This window comes from Populus euphratica, unplaced genomic scaffold, assembly GCF_000495115.2.
Source record: "Populus euphratica unplaced genomic scaffold, PopEup_1.0 scaffold68.1, whole genome shotgun sequence".
In the NCBI taxonomy this organism is placed as follows: domain Eukaryota; kingdom Viridiplantae; phylum Streptophyta; class Magnoliopsida; order Malpighiales; family Salicaceae; genus Populus; species Populus euphratica.
In genome coordinates, this window is record NW_011499901.1 from 604,199 (window position 1) to 628,775 (window position 24,577).

Sequence of the window (24,577 nt, forward strand, 5' to 3'; positions counted from 1 at the left end):
TAGTTTATTCAGTTAGTTTTATTTATATTTTATCTTTTAGATTATGAGTTTTTTATTCTGTATATTTGTCTTTTATTTATTTAAATAAACAAATTTAGTAAACACAATCGAATACGCATTTCATTTCATCTTATAAAATATTTTAAACTTACTTGCATTGATTTTTCAATTTACACTTTAAATTTTTTATATAATAAAATATCAAGACAACCTAAACAATTATTATTTTTTTTAAAAAATAATAATTGTCAACCATGGCTAGTTGTTACCTCTATTTCTTTCTTAATCCTGTTTATTTGCTGGAAAGTAGTTTTCTTTTAAAAAGTAAATTTTGGTAAAGTGAATTTCAGAAAAATAAATTATTTTATGATGTTTGATAATACAATGAAAAATAAGTTGGAAAATACTTTTTAATATTCGGTTGTGTTATGGGAAATGAGCTGAAAATAAATTATTAATATTTTGTTTTTCTCAAGTTTATTAAAATAACGAGGAATAAATCTTACAAATTAAAATTTTGAATGAGAATGAAATTAAAAAAAAAATTTCATAACTTATCTCAAATAAAATAAATAATAATCAAAATAATAGAGATCAAATCTAAAAAATAATAAAAAAGAAAGATGGAGAAATTAAAATAATAACAGTTAAAATTTCATAAATTATTTCAGATAAAATAAGTAACAATCAAAAGAATAAGAAAAAAATTTGATAGATAAAAGTTTTTAATAAAAAATAATAAGAAAAAAGAAAATAACAATTATAAAAATGAGGACTAAAGTTAATATAAAAATTAAATTTTAAGAGATAAAATTAAAAAATAAATATTAAAAATAAAATATATATAGCAACCAAAATTTTGAGGACCGAATTTGATATAATCAATAAATAATACGATATTTTTAAATTTTTTATAAGTTTCAAAAAATGTTTTTCATTTAAATTTTTCAAGAAAATATTTTTCTGAAAACCAAATTAATTTTTTTTAAGTGGAAAATATTTTCTGTTAATTAATTTTTTTAACAATAAATAACCACAAAATTTATTTATTTTTTTAAATTACTTTTTTTTTAAAAAAACACAACCTTAAAAGTGCAATTAATTTTTGAAAACTTTTTACGGTGGTTTCCAGGTTGGTGCTCCCTTTCTTCTTAACCGTCTCTAGCCCATCTAAAGTCGACCCAAAAGACGAAGCTTCAGCCCATATCGAACAAACCGGCCTCCAAACCCAAACCATCCCTCCGTTCCTCGATCACCACCACGACGGATTCGTATCGGAGGACTTTTTAGTTTTCTCCCTCTGTAAAATTTTGCGTCTTCTTCTAAATCTCAGCTCTGCTCCAAAATTAGGGCTTACAATCAAAACGAAAATGGAGAAAGAGAAGAAGAACAAATACAGCATAATAGTCCCAACGTACAACGAGCGTCTCAACATTGCACTCATCGTTTATCTCATCTTCAAACACCTCCGGTAATTCCACTCTCCAATTGTCCCTTTTTCTCTATCATAATGATTTGATGGCATCAAAGTTCACTGCTTTCGGAAAATTTCTGCTTCGAATTCTGCTTATTTTAGCATAGAAATGATTAAATTACTGTGATCATCTGTTAGTTGGAAGGTTAATTAATGTAATTTGTGTTGTCATGACTGGATTAGGGATGTTGATTTTGAAGTTATTATCGTGGATGATGGGAGTCCTGATGGTACTCAAGAAGTTGTTAAGCAGTTACAGCAAGTATATGGTGAAGATCGCATTGTAAGTGTATCATGGCGATCAAAAGTTGACTCTTTTAGACCTTTTCAACGGGGTTGATCAATCTTTCGTTTTTGGGTTTGCTTGAGATGATAGTGTGTAATTAATTATCTCTGACTGGTTTTGATGATGCAGTTGTTAAGACCTAGAGCGAAGAAGCTTGGACTAGGTAGGTAGCATTGTTGTTGTGTCTGATAAATATAATAAGAATTTGTTGTGTCTGATAAATATAATAAGAATCGAAAAAAACTGGTTCTTGATGTTTGTTTATGTTGCTAGGTACGGCTTACATTCATGGGTTGAAGCATGCATCTGGGAATTTTGTTGTCATCATGGATGCTGATCTATCTCACCATGTAAGTACTGCTCAATTGTTTTCACATGTTTAATATTTAGTTCTAACTTGTAACTTTTGAGTGATTGAAGCCTCTTGGTGGTGTCTATATTTATAGATGTCTACTAATAGATTTTTTTTCCCGGGATCTTCTGCATGTTGTTTTTGTATATCTTACTTGAAAATCCTGTCCTTTCCTGTAGAAATGAATGAAAAATTCAAACAGGAATGCATGATGGGCCATATGAGCTTTAGCTGCTTATTTAGCTTTTCCGAGCATGCTCATGATTGGAATTGGAAATGACAATAGTGGCTTGTTTTGTTAACCTGATCTGTGTGCTTTATATTTTGCAGCCAAAGTATCTGCCAAGCTTTATCAAGTAAGCAACCTTTTCCAACGTGCATGTATATGCGCTATACACTTATTTGCTCTTTTATTAGACCACAGGTGCCGATGTCCTAAAGTTTGCTGGCCTTTTCCCCATGATATGCCATTAGGAAACAGTTGGTGACTGGTGCATGCATAGTTACTGGGACCCGATATGTTAAGGGTGGAGGCGTACATGGGTGGAATCTAATGCGCAAGCTAACTAGTAGGGGAGCTAATGTTCTTGCTCAAACACTTCTGTGGCCTGGTGTATCTGATCTGACAGGATCTTTCAGGTATGAATTTTTGTATGGTTTTCATTCATTTAGTGCCTGACACTTGGTGATTTAGAACTGAAATTACTTCTTTCTTGAAGGCTTTATAAGAAATCAGTGTTTGAAGATATTATCAGTTCTGTGGTTAGCAAGGGATATGTCTTTCAAATGGAGATGATTGTTCGGGCTTCCAGAAAAGGCTACCATATCGAGGAGGTAGTGTTGTATTTCATGTTATTGTGGTTTATCATTAAAATCAATATACATGTACTGTTATTGTGTGCTTTGGTTCATTTCACGTCATACAGTATTGTGACTGTTCTTGCCAACTTTGACTGGCCTGAGTTTTGAGACTACGCTTTTCATGCATGTGTGGCTATGCATCTTGATATGCTTTCTTCATCTTGGTTGTGGCTTGAACAACTACATAGCCCAGGACATGCCAATAGTTTACCTTGTTCCATAAATGTTTCAATTCCCTATTCATTTAGTGTATACTATATTCTTGTCATCATGCCTGTTGGATAATAATATTTGTTGAATGGTAAAATTCCAATTGAATTCTGAATATTTAAAGATGTAGCTGGATAAACTCTAGATAATTCTGAAAGCTCTACAGTTTACAGCTTCTTTTAGTTGTATTGCTGCCTTTCTCTGTTAACAACCTCTATTGTGTGGTTATTTATCTCACCCAATTTCTCTTTCATGTATGGCTAAGTTGTTTGTGTTGAAATTTGTACTGTAGACTACTTGATACTATTGTCCGAAGATCCTTGATTTTGGTTTTGAATTTGGCTCAGGTCCCGATTACCTTCGTTGACAGAGTATTTGGGAGTTCAAAGCTAGGAGGATCTGAAATTGTTGAATATTTGAAAGGCCTTGCATATCTTCTAGTTACAACATAAGATACAACGCTGTTTACAAACACTATCAGTTTTGCACACCTTGTGCACTTCTGCACTTCCTGTTGCAATCTTAATAGCCATAATCATAGTAACACAATCAGTTTTGTACACCTCGTGTACTTCTGCACTTCTTATTGCAACAAATCTTAATAGCCATAATCATAGTTTTTTATACTTGCAAAAATCGTGATCCTTCTTAGTTTTGTAAAGATTTGTTGACTTCTTCCTCGTACTGTGATAGGTTTTGGATTCTAATTAGAATTATTATCACATTAACTCTTGTTTGATGATTTTTGTCAAAATTCAAGGCATAATAATCATCACCAGCATTGAACAGATATATTGGCATAATAATCATCACCAGCATTGAACAGATATATTGCAAGAATTTCAATGATTCTTCCCCTTTGATGCGTTCTCCGTCCATGGTCGCTAAAATCTCTTCCGACTACTGTAGTTATCCCCAAAATCCATGTCAGTCTTGAGAGCATTGAGCTAGGTGCTGCTGACATGTTGGAAAAATGAAAGCAGAAGCCAAGTAATATTAAATGAGACCGTTCTTTACAAATTATCCTCCTCTTGGACCATTTTAAATACTCATCAAGTTACGTTAATTTTTCACTAGGTGCCATGTAATATTAACAAGGACTCTAAATCTCTAAAAAAATCCTTGCCTCCAATCAAGTTTCTGGAGAGAGATGCAGCCAGCTGATAATAATCCTATCACCTCGAGCATCAAACGACAAAACAGAGATGCAAGAAAGCAACAAACATTTACTTGAAACAATAACAATACTCATAAGAGTATGATGTAAGATCCAGTTTCCCTTACAAAGCAAATTCCCAAAGAAGATTCAAAATCAATAAAACCATCTTTAAAACCCAATTCTAACATTCAGATTTTCCTAGCCTTCCGAGCAGTAACTTTCCTTTCACTTGCAAGCACAGATTTCTCGTACTTGTGAACAGGCAAAGGAGGCTTCTTGTTCTCCTTATTCATGCTCCTCAACATGTACCTTGGATTCTCATTTCTCTCCACATAGTAAGCAGCAGAAACAGATTTCCTCAAGTTCTCAAGCTTCTTCGAATCCCTCCTCTTTGAAGACTCGATAGTTACTCCAAGATTACAAGGAGTCTTCACCTCATACTGTCTGAATTACGAGTTGCGTAACTAAGATTCAAATTAGCTCTTTTTTTCCTGCCTCTCTCAAACAAAGGGCTAGAATTTGCACTCAAACTTCGACCAACTCCACCATTACTTGACTCCCCATTTCCAAATTCACCGCGAGTCATCTTCGCTAGAGCACGTAATTCCCAGGATATTGATTGGTATTCGGGGCGGAGATCAGATTCTTCCATGTCCCATTTCCGGTTTGGTCTCTGAGATTTAGCTAAAGAACCTGACAACCAAAAACTTTGTTAAAAACCTTCAAACCCCACAAACAACAACTGCAAACAAGAACTATAATAAACAACAAACCTACCAGGAGGAGTCTGTGAAGTGGTGGATTCAGATCGAATAGAACGGCGAGGACGCAGCCTGGTGGGCGATTTAGCAAGTGGAGGCTTGCCAACGGTTTTCATACTTGACATTTTCTTCAAAGAAAACTGTGTATGGAGAAAGAAGGTTAAAGAGATCACAGAAAATTAAATAAAGAGATGGAATATGGTTTACCTTTTGATCTGAAATGTGTAATGGGTTCTCTTTTCTGCTGTTTTTAGGGTTTTATTGAGAGGCAATGGACTGTGTGTTTGAATTGAGGCAGGGGAGCGGCTAAACGGTCAAATTCTTGAGCTGGCGGTTATGATTAGCAAGTATGATTTGATTAAGGCATGACAGTGATTTCTTTCCTTGACATGTTCGGATTTTGCATAAATATACTTTTATTATAGTAACTGTAACTGTCCCTTGATACCCTTTCGAAATTCTTAGCTGCAACTGCTCCACCCCCCAAACCATAAAAAAAAAGGGGAAAAAGGCTGAATAGGTTAACCTGTAGATTAGTTACTATTTATTTAAAAAAAAATTAAAATAAAACCTAGTTTCAGGTCAACATAGTTATTACTTCAATAAAGGACTCCAATGCTAGAATTTCTTGCTTTCTTTCTCCTTTTGAGAGTGATCTGATTTTTAATTTTCAGGTCAACATAATTATTACTTCCATATAGTTTCCGAATTCGACCAAGGTGTAGACACTGTCTGAATTACGAGTTGCGTAACTAAGATTCAAATTAGCTCTTTTTTTAAAAAAAAAAAAACTTAAAATGATGTTTTTAAAAACAGATTTTTTTCACTACTATACTATGAGTCAACGAATGACCAAGTAGATCCGATTTATCCTTTGTGTGGTCTGTCCACTTCCAATGGGAGCAAAGTGGAAATTATCAGAAGCATAGAAAAAGAGTGAGAACAACAGGTAGGAAAAAAAGACTCAACAATTATTGCAACACCAACATCTTATGACTCTTCTTCTTCATCAAACAAAATTTCTCAGCATATGATAAATATTCCCATGAAATGAAGAGAAAAACAGAAGAAAAAAATTGGAACTCCAAAAACCACGTCATCCATCACTGTTTTGTCAACAGCAGAAGAACACTGCTACTGAACTTCCACCTAGAGCACCATCTTACAAAAGCTCGACATTCAGTAAGAGAAAAGAGAGAAAGATCTTATCTTAACATTTACTTCTCAAGCCGTGGTCTAATTTTCTTCTGTGTGGCTATCATTTAAACTCAGAATTGGAGACTTGACTAGCTGAGAGTATAGCAGTCGTAGTTGGATCATACTTGAGTCAACCTGATATAAATCAGTTAGGTGCCAAATGTATTCTTATACTTGTCACATGTAGTAGCATGATCACAGATAGCTAGCTACCTGTATAAAAGGTCTCTAGCTAGCACGATCTTCAACAAGAATCCAGCTAAAGTGCTTGTATTGTCATGTTTTGAACTCTTAATAATGGAGATGTGGTCTGTTTACTTCTCAGTTCTGGTAATAATTTTGCTTGTAATAAGCACCACTCATTGGATCTATAGCTGGAGGAACCCAAAATACAATGGAAATCTACCTCCTGGCTCCATGGGCTTCCCATAGATTGGGGAGACCTTGCAGTTTCTCATTCCAAGCAAGTCACTAGACATCCCAAATTTTATCAAGAAGAGAATTAGAAAGGGAGCAGAAAATAGCCCTCTTGTTTTATTTATTTTTCACATTAATTAAGAATAATATCTATTTGTTCTGTTATTGCAGCTAGGATCCACTGTCTCGAACCAGCTTGGTGGGTAGGCCAGTGATTGTATCATCAGATGCTGATTACAACTATAACCTTCTTCAACAAGAAGGAAAATTGGTTGAAAGATGCTACATGGATTCCTTTGCCAAGCTTCTTCACCAAGATGCCACATCAGTTATTTCGAAACATGGTTCCATACACAAATACCCCAGGAACTTAGTCTTGGCTTATTTTGGCCCTGGGCCCCTCAAAGATAAGCTGCTGCCATAGTTAGAAACTGCTATAAGCCAAGCATTGCAGGATTGGTCTAAGCGACCAACTGTATAAGTGAAGAGAGCCAGTTCATCTGTAAATCAATTTTGAGCTTAAATTTCCAGTTACCTTTTGAATAACTCCTAAATTGTAGCTCTACATTGATGGAATGAAGCATCATAAGCGCTGCTGTTTTTTCATGCCTCGCAATAAGACTTGTAGCTACTATGACTGCCTCAACATCTTTTTCTCCATTTTTTCCCAAAAACTTGCAGATGAAATTTGATTTTACTGCAAAAGTATCGTTCAGTTATGAATCAGAAAAATCAGGGGAAAATATAGCTGAAAGTTTCACCTACTTCTTGCTAGGACTCATGTCAATCTCTTTGAATATTCCTGGCACAGCATTTCAGAGATGTTCAAAGGTAATTATTTTGGAAAACCATAGCTCTTTTTATTGGCTTCATTCAAGTCAGTTACTGTTTATGATTATATGCAGAACCAGAAGAGGGCTATAAAACCAATAACTGCTAGAAGAGGGACGGCGCCATCCAGAGATCCGCAAAGGAGATTTTCTTGATCAAATTGTGGAAGACATGCAAAAGGAAAATTTTTGGACAGATGAGTTTGCCATTTACATGATGTTTGGGCTGCTCCTTGCCAGCTTTGATACTATATCCTCCACACTTGCTTTAGCCATTTAATTTCTCACAGACTACCCTCCAGTGGTGCAGAAGCTGACGGTAAGTAAACTAAAAATTACTGAAAACTCTTGAAAACAAGTTGTTGATGAAGATTGATTCTGTACCTTCCCAAGTGGAGCACGAGAGAATCCTTGAGAGAAGAAAAGGTACAGATTCTGGACTTCCAGGAAAGAATATAAATCCATGACCCATACCCATCATGTAAGTCTTCACATCTTGGCTCTTTCTTCATCATCCTAACATATCTTTCTTTTCCTGATAAATTTATCACCTGACCATTTCTGATGAATTCAGGTTGTTAACGAATCACTCAGGTTGGCAAGTGTTGCTCCAGGAATGCTTAGAAGGGCCATAAAAGACATTCAAGTTGAAGGTGAATTCCAATCCCAGATCACCTTGGCTAGTCTAGATAGTTAGCAAATTAGTCCTGAACTAATTAAGCCAAACCTGCTTGCAGGATACACAATCCCTAAAGGCTGGACTATCATGGTTGTTCCAGCAGCTGTTCAATTAAATCCCAACACCTATAAAGATCCCCTTGCCTTTGATCCATCAAGATGGGATGTAAGTACGCACTTTTCCTTGTCTTGAATTGACCCCAAGTTGCCAATCATCATCTTGTTCCCTCTATTTCTCTTAAACTCTGCTAACTTATCATTTCTCAAAACATTCTAAAGAACACGGGAGCTATTGCAACTGCAAAGATCTTCATAGCTTTTGGAGGAGGCTTAAGGTCATGTGCTGGAGTAGAGTTCAGTAGGGTTTTAATGCCTGTATTCTTACATTTCTTAGTCTCCAAATAGAGGTACTTCTATTGCACATACACAATCATGCATGTTAAATGATATCGAAGATCAAGACTTAACTGTGGGAATCAAATGTTGATCAACTAGGTGGAGAAAAGTCAAGGGAAGAGACATGGTTAGATCTCCAGCTTTGGGATTCTGCAACGGTTTCCACATTCAGATTGAAGGAAAGCAAGGACGAATGCTTAATTTTGCTTCAGAATATAATGAAGAAGACATCATCAAAGACCAGAACATCAGAGAAGTTTGTCGTTCTTAATTACAGTTTGCCTTGCATGTTTCTTCTCCAATTTATGTTATAAAGTAATAGCCATGTACTTCTACAACTTAGCTTCGGTGATGGTTGAATCTGAAATAATTAAGTTCATGCTGTAACGTGACGGAGTCAGCCATGCTCTAAAGCAAATGTAAGGATCTCTTATGGTTTGTTGTTATTGGAAGCATTATCAATTTACAAAGTTAAGATCATTGTTAAGAAACTAAGAAATTGAACTACTCCGGTCACTGTTAGATTTCACTCATTTTCAGATATGTTGAGCACCCCACCTTACACTAAAACAGCAAGCTTGATTTGAGGGCATCATCTCTCATCCCCATCGGGGTTTAATTGCGCCGGGTGCTCCATCTCTTTCTACTCTCCCTTTCAGACCTTCTCTCTAGGAGTTATATTTTTGTCCACGTATGATAGTCTAAGGAGTCATTCTTTTTTCTATGAATAAAAATATCTTTTCCGTGCACTAGATGTGTTAGATGCGTATAAGTAATTATTATTTATGAAAAAAAAATCAAGGGCATTGATATCATAATTATTAAATTTAAGATAAGAATAGTGTCACAAGTTTAATATATTAGTTTATTTTTAAAATAAGATTAATAATTTTTTTTTATCAAACTTAATCTTAATCAATTAAATTATTAATTAGCTCGGATTTTCTCCTCAAGATCTCTCATTTGAATATTTTCTTTATAATTAAAAATAAAAATCTCGTATTAAAAAATAGGTGACTTTATATTCAATGCTTTGACTTCCAATAAACAGTACGAGCTAACAATTATCTTTAAAACACCTGATGTGCATAATTTAAATACATTAATTAGTTTTTTTCTATTCATTTTATAAAGAAAATAAATGAATATGCTTTTAAACTTTTTTTCTTATATTTATCTCATTTTTTCCTCTCATATCCCCATTTTAAATATTTTAATTTTATAAAAGCACTTGATAACCTAAAATAAAATACAAAAGACATCCAAAAAAACAGGCTATTTCATGGCTATGGCTAGTATTGGAACTTTATAGAAAACAGGAGGGCAATATTGAGAAACTCTACATATAGGGGCAGAAGGTGAACATTGTTGATTCTACAGGGACAGAATAAAATTTACTCCAGCAAATCCCTTAAAGAGGTCCCGTCTCTTGTTCAGACAACGCTTTATTATTTTCAGCTGCAACTTTCTTGGTGTCAATGGAGTAGAAACTAGTTAGTTCTTGCTGACATTAATTAATGTACGGATAGGATTTGGTGAAGATAAGAAACAGCAAAAAAAAGCAAGAAAGGAAGTGATAATTCTGGTGTCAGAAATGGAGGGCATGGTCAAATGCTCAGCTAACTACGTTCCTTTGACTCCAATCAGCTTTCTTGAACGCTCAGCGATTGTTTACAGAGACAGAAACTCTGTCATCGATGGTGATGTTAAGTACACCTGGAAGGAGACTCATGAGAGGTGTATCAGACTCGCTTCTGCTCTTGCCCATCTCGGGATTTCCCCTGGTGATGTGGTAACTACTACTCTCTCTCCCCCTCGTTTTAAAGCGTTTTTGTGTTGATTTGCCGAAAGTTATGATAATCTTTACCTTCTTCATCTCAAAATATTTGAGGGTTTTGATCGTTTGTTTTTGAAATGGATGAATTTGGCTTCTCGTTGAATTTCATGTTGATTTAGTGGAGTTAATGGCAAGATTTAGCAGTATTTGTTTGTCTATTTTGTGATTTGTTGTTGGCCACACAGTGTCGTGGTGCTTGTCAATGTCTATCACCTTACTAACAAAATGCTAGAGATCACAAAAGATTAGGAAAGAATATAGAACAGATTTTTTGTTTCAACATGGAATTTGACGAATGTTGAATAAAGAATTTTAGACGTATGTAGCGTACATTGCTTTTGAATGGACCACATAGGATTCCCTGTCTGGGTGCACTTGGATGCAAGAAGTTGCCACAATGTAAAGAGTCCAATTCTAGGTCCTCCCCCCACCAACCCCTCCCCGCTCTCTCTTTGGTGCTATTCTACTATGATTGCTAAATAGTGGACAAGAAGGTGGGTGGCTTTTGATTGAATGAATAGAGAAAGGACTTTGCTTTGTCTCCTCTTACTCCCTTTTCTTTTTAGAGAACTTTATCTCGTTGCTTTTAATCATACTGCTAGTCTTTGGCCTAAAATACAATATAAAAATTCACCACTTGATACTTAAATTATGGAAAAAATGGGATATTGTCTTGAAATAAATATACCGTCACAAATGGTAAAAAATGATGTGATTTCTGCAAAAGAAATTACACCACTTGCTCTTGTAAATTTGCTTCTTATTCTATCCGGGGTTTATTAATTTCTTCAATCCTTACATATTAATTGTAAATAATGTAACTTTTTGCTAAGCTTTAACTTCAAGTAATTTGAACAGGTTGCTGCGTTGGCCCCAAATATACCAGCAATGTATGAGCTACATTTTGGTGCTCCAATGGCGGGGGCAGTTTTGTGTACTCTTAATGTCCGCCATGATTCTTCAATGGTTTCTGTCTTGCTGAAACATTCGGAGGCTAAAGTTATTTTTGTAGACTACCAATTTCTCTCAATTGCTCAAGGAGCATTTGAGATTCTCCGGGAGACAAAAACCAAGCTGCCGCTTCTTGTCTTAATCTCTGAGTGTGGTCAGCCGGCTGCCATTTCCTGTCCTGGAATCTTGGAATATGAGAGTCTCTTGGCAACCGGAAAATTGAACTTTGAAGTTAGATGGCCGAAAGACGAATGGGATCCCATTTCGCTTAATTATACATCAGGCACTACATCAAGTCCAAAAGGTGTTATTTATAGCCATAGAGGAGCTTATCTTAATTCTTTCGCTGCTGTTCTTCTTAATGAGATGAGCTCAATGCCTGTATATCTGTGGTGTGTCCCCATGTTTCATTGCAATGGTTGGTGTCTTACTTGGGCAGTGGCTGCACAAGGTGGTACTAATGTTTGTCAGAGAAATGTCACTGCGAAAGATATATTTGAAAATATTGCTCAGCACAAGGTTACTCACTTGGGTGGTGCACCGACAGTTTTGAACATGATAATAAATGCATCAGCTGGAGATAGAAAGCCTCTTCCAGGAAAAGTGTCAGTCATGACAGGAGGTGCGCCCCCACCATCTCATGTGCTGTACAAGATGGAAGAATTAGGATTTCACGTGACTCACGCATATGGTTTGACAGAAACCTACGGTCCTGGTACAGTTTGCACATGGAAACCTGAATGGGCATCATTACCTCGAGAAAGTCAAGCAAAGATCAAGGCTCGTCAAGGGGTGCAGCATCTTGGGTTGGAGGAGCTTGATATAAAAGATCCCGTTACCATGAAGAGTGTACCGGCAGATGCAAAGACCATGGGTGAGGTTATGTTTAGAGGCAATACTGTGATGAATGGATATCTAAAAGATTTGAAAGCAACAAAAGATGCATTCAATGGTGGATGGTTTAGGAGTGGGGACTTAGGGGTGAAACATCCTGATGGTTACATAGAGCTAAAGGACCGATCGAAAGACATTATAATTTCAGGGGGTGAAAATATCAGCTCAATTGAGGTAGAGTCTGTACTCTTTAGTCATCCTGCAGTTCTGGAAGCAGCTATAGTAGGACGACCTGATGATCACTGGGGAGAAACACCTTGTGCATTTGTGAAGTTGAAGGATGGCTGTAATGCGAATTCTGAAGAACTTGTCAAGTTTTGTAGAGATCATTTGCCCCATTACATGGCACCTCGAACTGTTGTGTTTCAGGAATTGCCAAAGACTTCAACTGGAAAGGTACAAAAATTTGTCTTGAAGGAGAAGGCCAAGGCCATGGGAAGCATTTCAAAGGGAAACACTAGTAGACTGTAAATCAATGTTGATTGGAAGATAACAACCGCTTCCTGTTAATATATTGAATTGCATTGAACATGGTTTGTTGATTGATTGTGTTGTAATTTTGTCAATCTTCCTAAATTTTCTGCCTCCAAAATGAACAATTGATAAAGTGTACTGTTGGATGAGCACTATTTTACCCTTGTAGATTTCCACCCCTAAAATTTAAAATTGTCCAATGTTATCTTTCTAGTTTGCTATAGGATGACATGTATGGTGATGGTAGAGGGGAAAAAAAGAAGAAGGGAAAAGCAAGAAAAATAAAAATGTTAAAAAAAGTTAGGTTTTTGTTACTTATTTGTAGTAAAAGGGCAAAATTGAATTTGTCTGGGAAAGATGCATGAGGAACTATGCGAATGAGAGCTGCCAAAGATCGTGCGTTAGAGTTTTGCCGCAAATCTATTGCAACGATCAGCTGGGCAAGAACATGGTATTCCATTCAAGAAGGAAGAAGTGGCTTCTAGCTGAGCTATTTGCTCCTCCTTGTCAAGATGATGACAAATACCTATGCTGGCACAAGTAGATTATTCTAGTTAAGACAAGGTAGATGTTCTCGTGCTCAACTTGTAGCATCAGCATGTGCAGGCGCTTGTTCTCGAACGGTAGATCTCACTCTCGATTCTAGCTAGGTCCATTGTGGCTATATATCAAATTAGTCCGGACATCTTGTTAATCTAAAAAAATTATATACGTGAAATAATTATTTTATTTTAATAATTTAAATTGAAATAATTATTTTATTTTAATAATTTAAATTATTAGATGAGATTTTAAAATATAATTTATATTATTTTTTAATATACTTTTTTAAATTAAATTTTTTAAATTTAAAATTTATTTAAACTTATTTTATTTTATGCTTATTTTTTATTAAATAAATAAAAAATACTGATATTTAAACTTGTAACAATTTAATTATTAAGGTTTTAATACTATATAAAAAATTATTTTAATTCAATAATTTAAATAATTAAATATAATTTATATTATTTTTTACTAATATGATTTGTAACGAACCCCAAGTTATATTGTCGTAGATCTTGAACTGTTCCACAAAATAAAAAAATAACAACAAAATCCTTCTCATAAAAAAAATAAATCGATCAAATCTAACAGAAACAGAACGAAAATCTTTGCAGGACACTGCAGTGGGACGCCGTGAGTTGTAAATTTATTCAACCTTCTTTTGAGAAACACAGCATCTATAATTATCTCGAATTTGAGGAGATTTTATCAAGTTATTTATTAAACCCTGCCTAGCCGATAATTCAGCCCAAGGACCTTGTTATGGGCTGGCAGGTTGATCCATAGCTGTTGTGTTTTATTGTTTTTTCAATGATGAAACAATATTTTTTAATTTGTTTAAAAATTAAACTAGTTTTTGACTGGATTAATTAGGTTATAGGTTAACCTGTCATGTCAACTAGGTGACATGATCACTTCACTTCTGATTTAATTTAAGATTAGATTGGATCAAATTTTAGATCGACAGATCATTAAATTGACATGCAGTGTCATGCCATGCCGGGATTAATATTAATGGTGAAACTCCTGACTACTACATCATGGGATCTGATTGTCTGTGACCACATATCGCTGGATCTGCCGAGGTTAGTGTTGTATTTTTCTGACACACTTAAAACATCAAAAGAGACTGAAAAAACTGAGAAGTTGTAAGAACTCTTTCGATGTTCTAACAAAAGACAGAGCACTCTTTGATGCTGTGCCTGGAATTTAATTTAAGTTTCCTTGTTCGCAAACAACAGAGACGACTCGACCTAACTTATTATGCACACCTTATGAAAACAATGATGTGAAATCCAATAATTGCTAAGCTCTTTTGCCCTTGTAATCTTGTTACTTCATGATGCAGAAAGCTGCAAATGGCATTTTAATGAGTTAAAACCAAGAGTATCAGATGCTTCCAGTGCCATCAATCTAGTTAAAGAAAGAAGCAGCAGGAGCTTTCAAGTGATCTCAAGATACACGTACCCATGGAGTTTAAGCAAAATAATTGGATGGATATTCATATAATTAATGGATGTCCAAAGATATTTAATTAAGAATCTAATAACCAAATGATGCTCAAATGATTCTCTGTTCCAAGATCACTTCATAAGTTTCGTTACTAATGAATCTTTGAAAGCTTAGTAGATTTATTTATGAATTAAAAAAGCATACTTAATTTTTTTTTTTTAAAAAAAACATGTATGTGCTAACAAATAATTTGACAAAAAAATATTTTCCTTTTAAAATAATTGTTGAATCATGTTCAAATTTGATTGAAAAACTCTATACATCTCATTGAGGTTTCGGCTCACGGTAATTATTCAACCCTAAAAAATTCTTAAATTAATCTTGAAAAATGTTATTTAAGTTAATTTTTTTATTTTTAAATTTTAGTTTAATTTCAAATTTTATGTTGTTTTTCTCTATTTGAAATAGGGTTTTAATTTTCCTATCTTGTAAAGGTCTATTTTTAACCTATTTAAAAATTTATAGATTTTTTTAAAGAGACAAACTAGATTAGAAAAAATTATTTAGTTATAAAATATGAATTAGAGTTATCGTAATGAAATCTTTTTTGACAAAAACTGATTTTTTTTTTCTTATGCTTATGTCCTCTTGTATTGTTTTCTTTGGCATAAGATTTCAAAAATAATTTTTTTATACTATCAATTTAATAGAATAGTTGAACTCAAACAGAGTCAGACTCCTTGATGACGAGATCAACTCGAAGAGATTCTTTTCATAACAAATAGGTGGATTTGCCAGAGTTAGAGTTGAATTTTGTGACACACTTAAACATCAAAAGAGATTAAAAAAAAAAAAAAAAACAGAGCAAAGGACAGAGAGACAACCCTTTGATGCAGTCCCTGGAATTTAATATAAGTTTCCTTGTTCGCAAGCATCACAGATGTCTCCACCCCAACGTACGATGCCCACCTTGTGAAAGAAGATAATGTTTAAATCCAACAATTGATAAGCTCTTTTGCCCCTGTAATGTCGTTACTTTATGATCTTGAAGGCTGCAAATGGTGTTCTAACGAGTTCAAACAAAGAGCATCAGATGCCTGTGTTGCTATCAATCTAGTTTTTTTTTTTTTTAAAAAAAAGAAAAAAGTTGTTTTCAAGTGATCTCACTTGATATACACATTCATGTATAAAACATTTTATTTTGAAAAAAGAAAAAAAGTAGTTTAAAATGAAAATATTTTATTTTAAAAAATAAAGTTCATTTGTATATATATAAAAAAAACTATAGATGAAATAAAATAATAACTTAGAAAGCCAAACATAAACAGAATAATTTTTTTAAAAATTTTATCTAAAAAGGACAAGTAGACCTAGATTATTATACTAAAATAAACCTACAAAATCGAAAATAACCATAAAATCAATATCTAAAAAAAAACTAATATAAAATGATAAGATTATAAAATAAAATGAGGAAAAGAAAAAGATTTCAAACAATATTAACTTTTCAAACTCGTGACATGAGTTATTGGACTGAAAGAGCTATAAATAAAAAAAATACAAAACTAAATTCACAACAAATCAAATGTTGAAAGATGAAACCAATAAAAAAATCATTTGAACAAAAGGATCTAAGAAAAAAATTAAAATAATGATGGTGAAAATAAAAAAAAATAATTAGAGGGCAAACAAAAAATTTTAATTGGAAGGTTAAATTGAATTGAAAAATAACTTTAACAAAAGAAAAAATAAATCAAAAGAATTAAGGTCAAGTTAGAAAAAATAAAACAACATAAATTTTAATTGAAGGATAAAATTGAAAGCCAATAAAACTTTAACAAAAGGATCAAGAAAATAAATTAAAAATCAAAAGAATAAAGAAAAAATATAAAAATATAAGAAATTATAATTGAAGTACTAAATTAAAAACCGATAAAACTCTTATAAAAAGAATAATAAGAAAATAAAAAATCAAAAGAATGAAGACTCAAATAAAAAAATACAAAGAACTTTGACTGAATGATAAAATTGAAAACCAACAAAGCTTTAGCAAAAAGACCAAGAAAATAAATTAAAAATTAAAAAAATTAAACTTGAAATGAAAAAAAACATATGAGAAATTATAATAGAAAAACTAAATTGAGAAAACAATTTTTTTAGAAAGAATAAAAATAAAATAAGAAATCAAAAGAATGCAAACTAAAGTTAAAATAAAAGAACAAAAAAGATAATTGCACAATTTATTTATTAAAAAAAAGAGAATAAAAAAAAATAATGACTATCAGTAATAATTTAATTGCCATATATTATCATATGTTATATCATGAAAAAAATATATTATATGTTATATCATGAAAAAAAAAGAACATGATGGAACTTTCAAATACACAATAAAAAGTTATATTTGGATAATGAGTGATATCACACATGATGTCCAAACATCATGTATTTATTAGGGTACAATAAGCATACATTAATAATTTTTTAAAATAAAAAATAAATATAAAAAATGTCAAAACACTCGTATTCTGATAATTGCAAAAAATAAAATAAATAAAAACTTTGTGAAAGCATAAAGGTAACTCCTAATACAAAGTACAAACCCTTATCCAACACCCAATATTTTTATTTTGATCCCAGGGGTAACTGGACACTGACAGGAGAAGAATCTTGGATATGTCAGCTCTTTTGGGAGTTGCGTGTGCTTAGTTTGGAGTCATTTTGTCTCTTTTGGGAGTTGCGTGTGCTTAGTTTGGAGTCATTTTGTTCTTTCAAGTATAAAAACATGTTGAACCTTTGATAGATTTCTCAAACAACTTGAAAGGAAGCTAAAACCATTGAAAATGGAAGTGCAAATCATTTCCGAACAAAATGTAAGACCATCTTCTCCAACACCTCCACACCTGAGAAATTTCAAGCTGTCCCTTTTGGACCAGCTTATTCCAGTTCCATACGCACCGCTTCTCCTGTACTATCCGATGAATGACAATTCTGGTGCTAGCAATCTTGATGTTCACAGAAGACTAGGAGTGCTTAAAAAATCTCTATCAGAGACTTTGACTCACTTTTACCCACTTGCCGGAAAGATCAAAGATGAGCTTTCCATTGATTGCAATGATGAAGGAGCCTATTATGTGGAAGCACAAGTCAACTGCCATCTCAGTGAATTCCTTAGGCAGCCTGACCTCCTGTTAGCACATCAATTCTTTCCATGTGAACTCCTTCCGAAAGCAGTCACACATGTTGCTAATTTTCAAGTAAATGTTTTTGAATGTGGTGGTATTGCTATTGGCATATGCATATCGCACCTTATCCTAGATGGTGCTGCTTTGAGCACCTTTCTCAAGGCATGGTCTGCCACAGCCAAAGGCAGCAAGGAAGCAATTATATACCCCGAGTTCATACCCAGTTCTCTCTTCCCTGCAAATGATTTGTGGCTTAGAGACTCAGCAGTTGTTATGTTTGGTTCCTTGTTCAAAAAGGGCAAGGGCGTTACTAAAAGATTTGTGTTTGATGCCTCATCAATTTCCAGCCTCAGAGCCCAAGCAGCCAGCTTAGGAGTGAAATGCCCCACTCGCGTCGAGGTGGTCTCATCTTTCCTGTGGAAGTGCATCATGGCAGCCTCAGAAGAATGGCGAGGATCCCAAAGGCCTTCTTTACTAACCCACTTGGTGAATCTGCGAAGAAAAATGGAACCAAATTTGGGAGAGAATTCCATAGGAAATTTCCTATGGTTAGCAGCTGCAAAATGCATGAACAAGTCCAGGGTCGAATTAGACGACTTGGTTGGTGAGGTGAGGAAAGCAATATCAAAAATTGATGCTGACTTTGTTGGGCAGATAAAAGGTGATAAAAGCAATTCTCTGGCGGAGCAAACACTCAAAGAAATAGGTGAATTTGGCTCCAAGGATGGAGTAGACTACCTGGGTTTTTCTAGTTGGTGTAGATTTGGCTTCTATGATGCTGATTTTGGATGGGGCAAGCCTGTTTGGATTAGCAGTTTCGCCGTGTCAGGTTCACTTACCATGAACCTTATCATTTTGGCTGACACAAGGTGTGATGGCATAGAAGCTTTCGTGACCTTGGATGAAAAAGACATGACTATTTTAGAAGACAATCCAGAGCTCCTCAAATTTGCATCTTTGAACCCAAGTCCTTTGGACATCGATAAATCAGTGCAGTGTACATGAAAGCTATGGTATTGACAGCGACGCTGGCGACAATCTTTCTTAATTAAGCTGTGTCCCGTTACACAATTGTTGCTACCATTCCTACTGCGGCTTGTAACTCAACACGATTGCTCAGAACTAAATCATTTTTCGTTAAGATGGCTTTACCAAGGTAGGAGAACCTGGAAACTTCCATCCACCAGGTTTTGAAGTGTAAAAGCATCTAGAAGTAGGTTCTTGTAATGTCTCCACCAATTTCTTCTGCTTCCGTAAGCAGTACTGCTGCGTCATAAGCCAGTTTGTGACAAGAATTATATAAATTTGGAGTTTGTACTTGGATTGCAACGCCTTAAGGTAGTAAATTATGTTTCATCATTTGCTCACCACAGCACTTGCCAAGAACAAGTACATTATTTTAAGAGTTGTGCAGAGGTGGTGCTTCGGCGAGAATAGACTAGAGAAAGCGTAGCATCGATGTCCAAAGAGAAATCACTACAATATATTTGGTATTTACCGTGAAAAGGGTATCCCTTGATATTATTTAGGGACAAATGAGCATATACGCCCCCTCATGTTCAAACTTCCGCCAATAATCTTATTCAATCCCATGAATGACAACTTTAGTCCTAGCCACCTGATGTCCCACAAGACTGGAGCTGCTACAGATTTTATCCTCTTGGTGGAAAGATCAACGACGTCTCATTTTCCATTTACTGCAACGACAAAGGGTCCTATTATTTGGAAACCAGGGTTCTTGACTTCAATCTTGATGAATTCCTTGGCCAACCTGACCTCCTGGCAGTGTGTCAATTTCTTCCCTGTGAACTCATTGTGAAGGAATCAACTGCAGCAGTATACGTGACTAGTGTTCAAGAAAACGTCTTTGAGTGTTGTGTGGTGGCAATGCCTTTGGCATGTGTACATGTCACAAGGTCTGGATGGTGCTGCTTTGAGCTCGTTTCTGAAGGCATGGACTGCTACAGCCTGAGGCAGTAATGAAGCAACAGTGTACCCTGAGTTCATTGCTGGCTCCCTCTTCCCTGCAAATGATACAGGGCGTGGAGACTCATCGATTGTTATGTGGGGTTCTATGTACAAAAAGGGAAAGTGCATAACCAGGAGATTTATGTTTGATCCCTCAGCCATTGCCAACCTTAAGGCCCAAGTAGCCAGCTCAGAGATGGCACCACCCTTATCAGAGAATTCCATGGGATATCTCTTTTGGATAGCAGCTGCACGATATGTGGCTGAGTCCAAGCCTGGACTAAATGACTTGGTGACTGAAGTGAGGAATGAATTTCAGAAATTGATGATGATTTTCTAAAAAAAGGCAGTGAAGGCAGCTATGCGAACCGGCATGGCAGGTTAATTCAGGATGTCAATCAATCCAGATTTAAAAAATCAAAACTTGATTGGCTTGTCACGTCAGTCAATCAACCAATTAATTTTTTTTGAACTTTTTTAAATTAAAATTAACATGAAAATAGCTATTTCATAATCTAACATCTATATATATATATATATATATAAAGATCATGATAATTATATCGAGACCAAAAATTAAATTATCTCTATTAGTAATACTAATTAAATTTAGGTGACACTTAAACTTAAATTGATGAATTTATTGAATCTCTCTCCACTAGTTGAAGCCATTTTGGAAAATCTTAATTATGGTCTTTGATATAAGAGATATATTATAAAAATAAGATATTGCTATTTTAAATATAAAATTAGGATAAAAATAACAAAAACATCAAATTAATCAAAATTAACTAAAATAGAGCCCAAACACAATATCAATATCATTGTTATTTAACCTTATCTAGCTAAATGGTTCAATCCAAGACCGATTGACTCTTCTTATGCCTGTCAAGTAACAAAAAAAACAAAAATAATTTGATGTTAATCTTGTTTTTGGTAGCAGTTATCTCATATTTTAATTAAAATATAATTTTATCTTTTAAAAAAAATTATAAAAAACTTTTTATTTTTTTTAAAAATAATATATCTTATATTAGTTTGATTAATTTATAATTAAATTCATATTAAATTAACTCAAGTTGAAATTAATAATTATAAATATCATAATATTTATATAGTCCATTATCATGAAAAATCTAGATTAAAAAATCTCTCTTAGGCCATTATTATTGATAAAATTATTAAAATATATTTATGAGTATAGTTGCAATTATTTTTTAAAATATTGTTATTAAAAAATATATTAAAATAATAATTTTTATTTTTTTAAAATTATTTCTTATATTAATATATCAAAATAATTTAAAAATATTAATTTAAAATAAAAAATTATTTTTTAAAAATTATTTTTAAAATATAAAAACAAATATAACTGTATCATATCACAGTTATCATCTCCCTTTTTGGCCTGCAGCCCCCAAAAAAAACAAATTAAATGAAACACAAAGCAACACATAAATAATGAGGAAAAAAATATCCCTCCTCCTCAAACTTATGGCTTCTCTCCTCCCTCTCATCTTATTCTTCTTTTTCGCTTCTCCTTCACTTGTCAATGCTAAATCTAATTCCACTTTCACTTCCATAAATCGCGATCTCTACCATTCCAGGTAAATTCTAAATCAAAATGCACCCCCCCCAAAAAAAAAAAAAATTCTACTTACGAAATAGTATTTGAGTTTTCATTCTGATTCTTTTTTTTTTTTTTGCAGTGCTGATTTGTTAGAGCAAATAAAGTCACTGGTACACCGTCACCCAGATAAACTGACCGTAAGTTTTTGTTTTTGGTGATTTTTTTTTATTATTAATGTTGTTTTTAAGGTTGTAATGATGGGTTGCTGTTGTTTTTTTATAAAAAATTAATAATAGGTGGAGACGATTAAAACAGGAAACAAGGGTTATAGAGCAGAGATCACTGTAGTTACTTATTGCAGAAGTAGGAAAGAGACTGATGACAGGTCAAAGTTTCGGGTTCTTCTTGTAAGTTTTAGCCCTTTTTTTTATTTGTTTAATTTGTTGATTAGATATAAGGAATTCGATTTGGTGTGTAGTGGATTAGGTATTGCATACTGGTATTTTTGTGTGATTGGTAATTGCTGGTTTTGTTGACAGATGATTCTCTTGTCTTCCAGAGTTTCGGGCAACATGGGAGGGAGCTAATTACAACAGAACTTGCGTTTCAGATCTTGTCGGTTTTAAGCGAGGAACGGTTTCTACCTGATGTAGATGTTGCTTCTTTAAACAATACCCTAGACAAACTCATCGTAAAGGTAGCTTAAAATTTTTCGTGGGACATTAATTTCACTTGTAATTGAAGTATGTAACCTACTGGGGCAATATATGTATTACTGGTGTTTACGAGCTGATGTTTTGGAATACTTATTTTGAATGGCATGGCAGGTTGTGCCAATGGAAAACTTGAATGGACGGAAACTTGTTGAGGAAGGAGATCTTTGTGAGAGGAGAAATGGTAATGCAGTTTATTTTAAGGTTTAATTTGACTTTTTGGAGAAATTGTGGTGCTAAGTTTTCTTTTTGGCAGGTAGAGGGGTTGATCTCAACCGGAATTGGAGCGTTGATTGGGGCAAAAAGGAGAAGGTCTGTTCTGCTTATTAACTTCATACTCTTGGAATACTATTTTGCATAACATCATTACATGTTATGTGCTCATGATTTGCGATGATGTCCTCGGGCATTATGCTGAGGTGGACTCAAGTAGTACGTGCATTTAGTAAGTGAATTGAAATCTTTGTACGATGGGCAATAAATGAGCCTTTAGAATTATCAGTCAAGTCTTTATACTCGTATTTGTTGCTGAAGGATACGAATGTTATAATTCAGTTCAGTGGTGTGCTCCTATGTGATGTGGTTTCTTTGTCTCATATTCAAAAGTTCCCCCATTTACAGGACTATGATCCATATGAAGAAAATCCTGGAACTGGTCCTTTCAGTGAGCCTGAAACTCAAATAATGCGGAAACTTGCCTTAACGTTCGATCCTCACATATGGGTTAATGTGCATTCGGGAATGGAGGTGAGTGGTCCTAAGTTAATATCACTTATCAGTGATTGCTGAACTGATCCTAAGAATTGTTTTGTCAATTTTTTTCATTTTTTCTCTACCCTTAGTTCGGTTCTTTATAATGCGTTCTTTCCCTTTTCATTTAGGGTTGCATGATCTCTTATTTGTTTTTGTTGTTCAGGCATTATTTATGCCTTATGACCACAGGAATACAACCCCTGATGGTGTGCTATCAGAACGTATGAGGTCATTGCTTAGTAAACTGAACAATGTTCACTGCCACAAACATTGTATGATTGGCTCAGGAGGAGGCTCTGTTGGGTTTGTGTTACTTAAACTGCAAACCTGTTTCTATTCAGAAATTTCATAGTTCCATCCGTTCTTTCTAGAGAGACACCACACCCTCTATTTTAGTGTTTTGACAGTGGTTACTGATGACTGTCCATGAGCTTAATAATATACAATCAGTTCCCATTTCTGCAAAGCATGTTGTCACATGGACTTACCACTTAATCACAGTGCATTGCATACAAATGACACACGTAGACATGTTAATGGCTTTGTGATATGTCTTAAGTTTTTTTTTTTTTTCCTTTGGGCTGTCTTTAGGGACATGTAATTTTAGTAAATGTTGCCATTCCTGCATTGTCCAGGCTTCTGAATTATAGTTGGTTCATATGTATCATTCTAGTGTAAAACATCTGGGTACTTTGGCTGTTATAGCCTAATGTGCGCAGTGCTTCCAGGGCCTTTGTTGCCTGTTTCCACATATTATCAACTTGAAGGAAATATGATTTACCTTACAATGTTGAAAATTAGATGATCTTGTTGCTGGAGAGGGTTATTCAGCAGGTCTGGAGTGCTAGTTGAGACTTTGACATGTTTTTGCTTTAATGCTTTAATCTAGGTATCTTGCACATGGGACAGCAACAGATTTCATGTACGACATTGTAAAAGTGCCTATGGCTTTCACCTTCGAGGTCTGTGAAATATGAACACCTTTCATAAAGATGCTTTAAAGTTATAAGCTAGTCTTTCTGCCTAACCTTTGTTTCCTATGCTGTAACTGGCAGATATACGGAGATACCGCAGCTTCTTCAAAGGACTGCTTTAAAATGTTCAATCCTGTTGATCTTACTACCTTCAATGTAAACTGGATTTCTATTTTTTTTGCTTTACAGAAATAGCATTTGGTTGGTGATGGAAAAGAATCGAAATTTAACGATCATATTTTCAATTTGGGTACAGAGAGTTCTCAATGACTGGTCTTCTGCTTTTTTCACAATTTTCAAGTTGGGACCGCTCCAGCTAGATGGAAACCATTCGAAGGCCATGGCGTCTGGGGTGGACAAGTTTGTATCCATTGATGAATATCTTGATGGGTACTTAATGGAAAGGAGAAATAGATATGGTAAAAAGATGGAAGTGCTAGATGTTGGAATGCAGGAGATAAGAACGTATTTTAGGCTCTTCTTATTATCCTCTGTTTTGTTATTGTTCATGTTCTGTTCTAGAATTGCAAAGGGCAAGTCAAGTAGACCTATTGTCTCCGCCTTATCCATCTGACATTGTATCTTGAGGTATCTCATAGAAACATTTTTTTGCCCATGGTTCAACGTCAGTTCCTCAAT

The 24,577-nt window shown here is 34.3% G+C and overlaps 5 protein-coding genes and 1 long non-coding RNA gene across 9 annotated transcripts; 5 read left to right on the top strand and 1 right to left on the bottom strand.

Annotated features, from left to right (window-relative positions):
• Positions 1-1,187: 1,187 nt before the first annotated feature.
• LOC105132852 (dolichol-phosphate mannosyltransferase subunit 1-like) lies at positions 1,188-3,969 on the top strand. Its single transcript, XM_011036581.1, has 8 exons — positions 1,188-1,471; positions 1,658-1,757; positions 1,890-1,923; positions 2,034-2,110; positions 2,443-2,468; positions 2,587-2,751; positions 2,832-2,946; positions 3,531-3,969. The coding sequence occupies exons 1-8, from the start codon at positions 1,371-1,373 to the stop codon at positions 3,633-3,635; spliced, it is 723 nt and encodes a 240-aa protein (XP_011034883.1). The 5' UTR covers positions 1,188-1,370; the 3' UTR covers positions 3,636-3,969.
• Positions 3,970-4,530: 561 nt separating this feature from the next.
• LOC105132963 (uncharacterized) lies at positions 4,531-5,304 on the bottom strand. The gene is made up of 3 exons (XM_011036716.1): positions 5,120-5,304; positions 4,838-5,035; positions 4,531-4,751 (listed from the first exon to the last, which is right to left on the bottom strand). The coding sequence occupies exons 1-3, from the start codon at positions 5,226-5,228 to the stop codon at positions 4,531-4,533; spliced, it is 528 nt and encodes a 175-aa protein (XP_011035018.1). The 5' UTR covers positions 5,229-5,304.
• A 647-nt stretch (positions 5,305-5,951) lies between these two features.
• LOC105132854 (uncharacterized) lies at positions 5,952-9,096 on the top strand. Of its 3 annotated transcripts, XR_843651.1 has the most exons (8): positions 5,952-6,448; positions 6,889-7,548; positions 7,623-8,028; positions 8,122-8,200; positions 8,285-8,313; positions 8,350-8,391; positions 8,505-8,632; positions 8,721-9,096. It is a non-coding gene; the product is annotated as an uncharacterized LOC105132854 (long non-coding RNA). The 3 variants fall into 3 exon arrangements; XR_843650.1 differs by having other exon boundaries at positions 8,285-8,391; XR_843652.1 differs by having other exon boundaries at positions 5,952-6,285; positions 8,285-8,391.
• Positions 9,097-9,952: 856 nt separating this feature from the next.
• Positions 9,953-12,957, top strand: LOC105132855 (probable acyl-activating enzyme 1, peroxisomal). The gene is made up of 2 exons (XM_011036582.1): positions 9,953-10,413; positions 11,317-12,957. The coding sequence occupies exons 1-2, from the start codon at positions 10,216-10,218 to the stop codon at positions 12,772-12,774; spliced, it is 1,656 nt and encodes a 551-aa protein (XP_011034884.1). The 5' UTR covers positions 9,953-10,215; the 3' UTR covers positions 12,775-12,957.
• A 4,583-nt stretch (positions 12,958-17,540) lies between these two features.
• Positions 17,541-19,363, top strand: LOC105132856 (vinorine synthase-like). Its single transcript, XM_011036583.1, has 2 exons — positions 17,541-19,017; positions 19,054-19,363. The coding sequence occupies exon 1, from the start codon at positions 17,619-17,621 to the stop codon at positions 18,963-18,965; it is 1,347 nt and encodes a 448-aa protein (XP_011034885.1). The 5' UTR covers positions 17,541-17,618; the 3' UTR covers positions 18,966-19,017; positions 19,054-19,363.
• A 1,977-nt stretch (positions 19,364-21,340) lies between these two features.
• Positions 21,341-24,576, top strand: LOC105132857 (metallocarboxypeptidase A-like protein MCYG_01475). 2 transcript variants are annotated; one of them, XM_011036585.1, is made up of 11 exons: positions 21,341-21,535; positions 21,635-21,695; positions 21,795-21,905; positions 22,058-22,195; positions 22,326-22,395; positions 22,468-22,523; positions 22,833-22,958; positions 23,128-23,267; positions 23,854-23,926; positions 24,020-24,094; positions 24,195-24,576. In XM_011036585.1, exons 1-11 carry the CDS (start codon positions 21,390-21,392, stop codon positions 24,510-24,512), a joined length of 1,314 nt encoding a protein of 437 aa, XP_011034887.1. In that variant the 5' UTR covers positions 21,341-21,389; the 3' UTR covers positions 24,513-24,576. The 2 variants fall into 2 exon arrangements, with proteins under 2 accessions (XP_011034887.1, XP_011034888.1); XM_011036586.1 differs by having other exon boundaries at positions 21,343-21,535; positions 21,638-21,695.
• The last annotated feature ends 1 nt before the right edge of the window (position 24,577 follows it).